Here is an 8,952-nt window from a genome sequence, read left to right as displayed (position 1 = left end):
CTCCGGCTACAAAACCAAACAAAATGATCTTTTGAACATTTGTACTGTTAATATACATCGATTTAAAAAAATCATAATAATGTTTATTGTAAATATAAACTAATCCAAGATATTGTAAAAAGAAAATTTAAATTTGAAGTGTTATCATAATTTTCTTGATTGACCCATACCAAAAAAAATATATCTTAAAGTAGAAAATCGGACGATTATTATGCTTTTTTTAGAATTAAAATCTGTTCAGTAGTTTTTGAGAAAAAATTCCGAAAGTTTGTCGATTTCGTCACTTTTTTCACATTAAATTGTAAATATTTCGGAAACGAAGCATTTTTCGAATTTTTGTCAAAGAACAACAAGTGTTTATTTTGGTCCGTTTTACAACGAAAAAAATTCTGTTCTGTTTTCAAAGCCATTCGGCGAGTAATTTTTTTTTACAACTTTTTTGTTTATAACAATTGACTGACCACGCCGAAAAATATAAAAAAAATATGTAAATTATCAGAAAAATACGCTCACCTATTCAGATAATTTTGATTGATTAATATAAAACGTAATTACAAAAAAAATATAAGCCAACTATCCGCAGCATAAGCATTGCGATACCCTAGCTCATTTAATTTTTTACTGACCTTTCAGTTTTCTCTCGATAGGGATAAAAAAGACTAAATTTTAAAGTTGAGTGTGTACAAAGTACGATATGACAAAAACGGATACTGTTCAGAAAAATATCACCATTAACAAAAACCCAACCCTTACTCCATCGTGTTGTACTGGACATTCTTTACTTTGAAATATCGATAAATACCGTACCCGCTAATGGTCATCAAGACGGCTATGGCCAGAGTGGAACCCACTGCAATTGGAGCAGTCTCATCCCTGACGAAGGTTTGGGCTCTACACTCGAAGGCCGGTTCGAAGGTCTCACCCCTGTACATGAAAGGCTGCACCTGAAGGAGTCTGAAAATCACTGTACCGCGCAGCCCTGGTGGAGGATGGTCGTCTTCGTCGGTCTCCATGTTGATTTCCATTTCGTCGCACGCGTACGATCTGCCTACAGGCGTAGGGATCAGCATTTGCTTGTGGTACAGTTTGATGGCGGATTTTCCTGAAAAATATAAATACAGGGTGGCCAAATGAAAACGAAACAGAGCCATTTTCAGGAACTGCGTCAAGATTGTAGAAAAACGCTCAGACCCGTCGATTTTAGATTAAAGAGGGACATTCTTTGCTGGTATCTTTGACTCCGCCACTTTCACCCCCCCCCCCAAGCAAGGGTAAGCATCACCCCAAAATATTAATATTAAATATTATTAAATTATAAAATTTAAAGTCTGTTGTAAAGAGAATTGTAAGAACTTTTAAAAGAAATATTACTCGACCCCAATGCAATTTAAATATTTTGGGGTGATGCTTATCCTTGCTTGGGGGTGAAAGTGGCGGAGCACAAAAATACCAGCAAAGAATGTCCCCCTTTAATCTAAAATCGACATATCTGAGCGTTTTTCTACAATCTTGACGCAGTTCCTGAAAATGGCTCTGTTTCGTTTTCATTTGGCCACCCTGTATAATTGTGATACGACTTTCGGATACTTCGTACGCAGTTTATTAGAGCTAGAGCATTTCATTTACTGAAACTTTTTCAACATTAATGTATGGGAAGATTTATACATGGCGTCAATGATTTATCATTTCCTGTAAAAAAATGTGGCTGGTTTTTGTGGATAAATCGTTATTCCTGAGGTACTGTATAATAAGCTGTACCTTTAACCTCAGATATCAGCTAATCTCATCTATTATTTTAAATGCTGATCGTTCAAGTAAGTGGGTTGTTTTTGTTATTACATATTTAGTATTAATATCATTATGTTGCGATACACTTGCGATATTTTTTTTTTAAACTGAAGTTTGAACCGTTATCCATGTCAAAACTAAGTCGTCATTGAATTATTCATTAACAATTAGTTAAAAATATCAGAGATTCTGCACCATTAGCTGCCTAATGATATGCGGGATCTCCTTCATGTGTCATGTTTATAAGCACAATTATTTACTGGATAAATCGCAAATGTTTGAATTTTTTCCAAACCGGTGAAAAGCTGAAAGAGATCCAGCCAATAAAGTGGACAGCGTGATTACCAGATCTAAGGTTATTCAAATATTTTTTATGGGGTTAAAATATGATTTATAAGAATAAACCTACTCTATTGACAATCAATTACTCCAAGTCAGGTTACATTATGGATAAGTCTGAGTTTTAGTTTTTGAAGAAAACATCTTCTGATGAAACTAATAAGACATCGATAAAACATGAAGATTAATTATAAGACTAGTAACTTCTCTGAACACTCCCTATTGAAGTCAGAAATCTTTCATGCGTAAAACAAGAACCCAAAAAAGAATTTGATAATAACCAGGAAAATGTAAACAAATCTCGAAAAAATCGATATCGATAAAATATATCAAAACCTTGCTTACCTTGTGTGGTAATTCCATGCAATTGTGACAGATCCGGACTAGCAGTAAGCTCCAAATTGTTGATGTACCATCTCTCGCCACCAGGTGTCTACAATATTAATAATTAACAACATATTTAGATGAACAAAAACATTGGAAGAGTAGGTATTCCACCTTAAATTGGGTAAGAATTGCTGAATAATGAACTTAAGCAAATAATTAAAATAGTCTAAACCACAAAAAAATTGAATTTCATTATTTTTATCCCGCTCAGAAATGTCGTGTGAGGAGGAGTAATTGAAGAAGAAGGTGCGGTATACTACTATGTAAACACATTAATCTAAATCATAAAGAGATCGGGTCATTAAAATTGCCTAGGGTGTAGTAAATTGGAAAAGTTAAATTTGACAAACATTCCCCATAAATTTCAACCAGCAAACAGTTGATATCATTGTAATGGAATTGTGCCTACCTTTGCGAAGGATATAACCAAACTGTAGCCAGTCCATGAGATTCTCATAAACTGGGCATCTTCATTTTTGCAATTTCCTTCTATTAGAGCTTTCTCTGGTATATAGGAATCCGCTTGTTCTTCTATCTCGTGCAGCTTAAATTTGACCTGATAAAAGAGAACATTCAGTCTGTTGTTACTTAAATATAAGAGAAAATTAATTCTGCACATCTAAAACTTGCGGACAATACTAATTTGGTCAAACTGTGATATAAACTTAGCTTCGTTACCTTTCTTATATATTATTTTACTATTTAAATGCAAAGCATATCCTGTTATTGAATAAACCGAATGGATTATTGTACAAAAACTGGTTTTTAATATGTTACATCCACCTAGTCGACCTACTAAACAAACAGACACATAGAAGTACAAAAACTGCGTTGAGAGCTACTTATTCCCCAACCTTTGCACCTTTTTCGCCATTTTCTCTACAACATTAACTAACTCTGTTTTGTATTGCAAACTGCTCCTTTGTTACTACTGACAAAATTAGTTCTTGATCGTGAGGCTAAAGAAAAATTATTGAACAAACAGACTATTTAAAGTAAAATGTAGCACAACAAAAGATATTTACTTTGATCCTTGACGTGCGTCTAGCATAGAGTCAAAGGCAAAGGTGCAATCGATATTTTTTGTTAGTTTCACCATTATAGACCGTAATAAGCAAACAAGAAAAGTTACCGGAAATAGAACACATATATATTGTCTTTTAACTTCCATTAGCAAATAAACTGATATTGGGAAAACATTAACAAAATCGAAACACTTATTATAGGTATTTTAAGCAGCACTTAAATTATGTTATCGTTGATCGGTAGAAACAATCAAAATTTCTTCACGATTATCTGTTATAATCCCAACTTTATCTAAAAATTAAATATACGTGCGTAAAAACCAGTAGCGTATACTTTGTCTTATAATAACTGCAACTCTTGATTTATAGATCAATGTTATATTTTTTAAATGGAAATTTGGTTGACCATGGCCTAGTTAAAAAGGGGGTGATCTGAAGGGAGACGGAGTTGGCCTTGACTGAAAACAAATGTACTACAAAACAAAGTTATGTGCCATTGGATATTGTATATAGCTGGCTATGGGGAAAAACCAGATACATATTTGGGATAAGTGTAATGTCTGTTTCAATTTTAAATAAATAAATAAGTAATACTGGTGTTCTCTACAGCCAGCTATATATAACAATGACACTAAACTCCGTTTAGAATAGCATTTAATCAGAGCCCATTTATAAATTTGGAAAAAAGAAATAGCTGTAACCTTTTTATTTTTTAAGACAAGCATGGAAGGTGAAGAGTAGCCTCCTTTTAACCACCATAGTTTCCATTAAAAAAAATGTGTAATATTCACTTATAAGTCGAAAGCAGTTATTAAAAATATAAGTACCTACATAGATATGCCAGTGAATTTTAATTAAATGAAGAAATCTACAAAATAATGACGTTTAAAAAAAATCACCGAAAATATCAAAATATTAATATTTAAAATAAAAAATCAACGAAAATCTGTATTAAATTAAAGATTTATCTCCAAAGAATGGTCAACTTTTATGAAAATTGCAACTTTCTATCTTCAATAACAATAGAGATGCATTAGCTTGAATAAAATGATGCAACTACACAATTTGAATTCATTTTGATGTTGCAATTTGACATAAGTCATGCTCATAAAAACCTAAAAGTATTTTTAAATTACAAAACTGTATTTAGTAATAAACCTGATTTTCCCAAAGTATATATCTACAATTGTTCAAATTCAATCTGAAGATAACATATTGTTATTATTAATAGGCCTTTATCAACGATGAAGTTTAGAGGTAAATAGAAATAAATCACACACATGCAGTTAAGAAAACAAATACATTGAGTACTGCTTGTATTCTAGCTGTTTCTGAAGATAAATAACTGTTTTGCGCTCGATTGTGCAGGTGTGATGAACGATAAAAGAGATGAGTTATCAGTTATCAAAAAAGCTATCCGATTTCGATAAATTGTGGCCACTAATCCTTTCATGTACAATTACTGATTTTTGAAACACCTTTCAATATTTGCCCACAATGAATCATAGTTAAGTGTAAAAAATGTAACTAAAGCTTCAAAAGAATACCTATGTTTATTTTCGAGTATCGCCAAACCCCCTATTCCCAATTTCGTTAATATAAAGACATTTCAAAACACAAAACAAAGGTTTTGTCCTAAAAAAAAAGAGAATAAGGTTCATACCCGTCCTGTATACCAACTTACTCCATTCATATTTCACTTCCTCAGTCCTTTACATAATTTAAGTGAAAAATACGTGTACTTTTTAATATTTTGCAGTGTTTAAAATAGTTATCTGACTGTTATTGGACCCAAGTACCAAGAAGACACAAAATACAGCACAAAAATAGTACAACGGTTATTAATTCTCATATAATTAATGACAAACTTTACAAAGAGTCGTTCTCACAAAGAAAAAATAATAAAAAAACAGTACGCCAATATGCCGAAGAGATACAAATCTGAAACAATCCTACTAGTCCCTGGTCTCACCTCAACGACAGCGTCAGTTTTGAGCAGGATGCAAGTGGTACCACTCTTGCCGTTCATGTACCTGTAGTAAGCCACTCCGGAGTTGTTATCTTTGGGGGAGGCGGAACTCGAAGTGGGAGTCACAAGGGAACCGCTTCCCGAATCGGTTGTGGAAGAAGTGAACTTGGTATGTCTCGGTTTCGACGTCCCTTGGTTGAGAGTCAGAGCAGAGAACGAAGAGATAGTTGCACCTGGAAAAAAGCTCGTGTTATTGACACTTGATAAAAGAACATAAATGCATTTGTACAATTCGTCAGTCAAGATTGATTTTATAAAACTGGTTTTGTCGAACCAAAAATCCCAAACGGAAAAATGTTTGATATATTGAAAAGTTTATGTCTTTTCTCCGTATTGCACCTTACGGTACTTCCACATATTTTATTGTTGATGAAAGCAGTATGTACTAAATCCGTACTCCCAAACTCCTATACGTAGATATGCATATATACGCCTCATGAAAGTACATGCGTGGGCGAGTTGGCCTCATTTCCAACACCTTCACATCCCCATGGGAGTTCAGATGTGTAGGCGGAGAGTCGTATCAAATGTTAGCCGTTACCTAGTGATCTACTCCTAGATTAAACGTGAAACACCTAGAACCAGCGAAGATGAATTCTGAATATATAAACATCAAGGGCGTCGCTAGCTTAAGGGCTGGGGGAGGGCAAGATAAGAGAGCGGTATTGTGCACATTAGGCTGATTAAACAAAATCGTTTCAAAATCCCCTCTGAAATAGATTCAGGGAGGTGAGAAAAGATGCCTGTAAAAATCGGAACTCTTAATATTAATATTTAGATGTGGTGCATCGCGATTTTCTATATTCCATTTAAATAACAAGGGAAAAATTTTTTCAATTTCAGAATTTTATATCTTAAAAACCAATAGACGGACTTAAATGACCGAAACGTTGTAGGGAATTTAACGTTCTAAAAAAATGTCCCGCATCATTTTCTGATAAACCTACTCGTACAAAAGTTATTCAAATTCAAGTTAAATTTATGTTATAATTACACTTTTTTCTCCAGTTTCAGGTAAATGATTAAACTTATCATGAAAACCCACCATTTCAGGGAAGAATCAATTAAAATCCTTTTTATCGTATAAATAGTATTTGAAATTTTTTAAAATTATTCTTTTACTAATGATAAATGACTTTTCGGATGCAATGTGTGTAAAGAATTTAATCATAATCTTACGGAAAGTTCATTCTCCATTCTTTGTTATTATAAAGATAAAGTTTAAAAGTCAAAATGAACGTATAGAATTTGATCACAATTTTAAAAATAATAATTTTATTTACAAAAGTTTTAATACACTTGCTATTTGGACATAGTAAGGCATCAAATGAGTAAGAGTTTAAGTTGATGAGTGTTTTGTTCGAACGCTTTGAGTTTGTAAAAGGAATTTCTTGTGTTTCGAATAATATATTAAGTTTGTACACCATCACAGATAACACAGAATAAAAAGCCACATCAAGAAAATCATATTTATCATTCAGGTCATCGGAGATATGACGTAATTGCTTGTGTTGTCTACTTTTAAACTGTTATGTCCACAGACACCGAAAGCTTTACATTTATTCGTCCAGTGACACGGGAAAATTTTTTGTAGAAAAACCATTCACTGTTTTTGTCATCCCAGTTTGCCCTCGCGAGCGGCTTCTACAAAAGTTCCTTTTACTGATTTGTATCAACATAGAAACGTGCTAGTAGGCTATTTTCCTCATTTACCTCACCTTAGACACGATTTTCAATTTTTTTTACGGAAGACGTAACTGACAATTTGAAGGTGGAGGGTGATTTACAAATTGTGACCAATACACCTCGTATTCTTTGGTGAATTTTAAAGGGAGTCTTTCCTATAAAGTTTTTATCTAGGACTCTTCGTTAAAAATATACTTCAACTTCAAAAAATATTCTTAATTTTTTTAAATAATTTAAAAACTAGTAGGTAAGTGAAATAATTTGAAATTGGGCACATGTATTTATGTAAACATTGTTCAAAATCTGAGGGCTTTCCCTAAAATTTACATGCTCCAGTGGCGGAGGTATAGGGTATCGATAGCATATTTTTCTAAATAAAATAGTACGCCACTGCTTTACGGTAACAACCATGATATTCTCGGATTCGTCTTTCAATTTTCTACAAATTACTACTCTCTTAGAAGAAAGCCTGATTTTCGAGTAAAACTTAAAAAACGAATTGACATCAACCTTATGATATTTTAAATGCAACATTGTCTGGCATGTTCTTCTAATGGCATCACCCTTATCATTAGAGATAGCTCATCAAACCGCATCATTGCAAGCCTGAAAAAATATTATCATATTCAGATTTGACACAATAACATAAGGCGTAAAGAAAAATAACTGCTGGTGTTGCAGGAAACAACTACATTAGTAAAATGGGAAAACAAAAAGATCTCTTTGTAGCAGCTGTTTGTTATGTGATTAGTCTTGGTCAAAAGTGATAAAAGATATCAAGAATACATGATGTTTTAATTTTAATGTATCAGGATGTGTTTTTTGTATTAATTTTGTATTTATTAAATTTATGGAGACATTTTTTCTTATTTTGAGATGTTTTATCGCCTAGTAAAGTTTGGCGTGTGCGCAACACCCTGTATGCATACCAACATACGCATTTTATTCAAAATTTGTACACATCACGAAGATATTTTCCGAATGGAATGCTATCTACTTTATTTTAGTTTTTTTAACATTTTTCAAAATGTATCCATCTCCAATGATTTTCGCATCATTTAAGCCGTCATAAAATCCTTACTTTCGTGTATATGAGTAGAAAAAATAATTCATTCCTACCCACTGGATTCCCAGTAAATTAAAAGGATTGATAACCAGGTTACCGTTCCGACTACATTGCCTATTTTCGGAGAAATTGAGAAAAGTTAGTTAAGAAAGAAATAGTGAAATAAAATCCAATTGAAGAAAATTTCACAGACGCAAACGAAACGAAAAATCAAGCCTTACTGGTAACAATGAAATCTCTAACACCATCAAACAACTGGTCGAATAATCAAAAGAGTTAAATAAATATCTTGCAAAGCTTTCTAGCATGCAGGAGGGCAGGCCCGACAAAATACTTACAAATCATTAGACATTTTAAATAAACAGTCGGGACAAGTCGCGCCATGTTCTCGGCAACACCTCTCACAGCCACATGAACGGTTAGACTGTTCTGACATTTAACTATCGCGGAGGCGCCGGGACCATTCTAAGAGCAGCTGCGCAGGAGCAGACACCCCCGTCAATAAAGGAGCGCATGCGGGAATCGATAAAACGTGGGTGCCTAATTTCATTGATATCCAGAGATGCCCACTTTACTACGTACGGTGGTGGAGATGATACAATATGCCGTTAAGAGGGTAGCGGCTGTCTGCG

General features: G+C 33.5%; 1 protein-coding gene across 1 annotated transcript; it reads right to left on the bottom strand.

Moving 5' to 3' along the window:
- Positions 1 to 521: 521 nt before the first annotated feature.
- LOC108917407 lies at positions 522 to 8,739 on the bottom strand. Its single transcript, XM_018723970.1, has 5 exons — positions 8,659 to 8,739; positions 5,512 to 5,741; positions 2,924 to 3,070; positions 2,473 to 2,560; positions 522 to 1,102 (listed from the first exon to the last, which is right to left on the bottom strand). The coding sequence occupies exons 1-5, from the start codon at positions 8,702 to 8,704 to the stop codon at positions 750 to 752; spliced, it is 864 nt and encodes a 287-aa protein (XP_018579486.1). The 5' UTR covers positions 8,705 to 8,739; the 3' UTR covers positions 522 to 749.
- Between the last annotated feature and the right edge of the window lie 213 nt (positions 8,740 to 8,952).

This window comes from Anoplophora glabripennis, unplaced genomic scaffold (assembly GCF_000390285.2).
Source record: "Anoplophora glabripennis isolate ALB-LARVAE unplaced genomic scaffold, Agla_2.0 scaffold4, whole genome shotgun sequence".
In the NCBI taxonomy this organism is placed as follows: Eukaryota; Metazoa; Arthropoda; class Insecta; order Coleoptera; family Cerambycidae; genus Anoplophora; species Anoplophora glabripennis.
The sequence above is the reverse complement of the archived record's forward strand: the minus strand, read 5'-3'. Positions and strand labels throughout refer to the sequence as shown.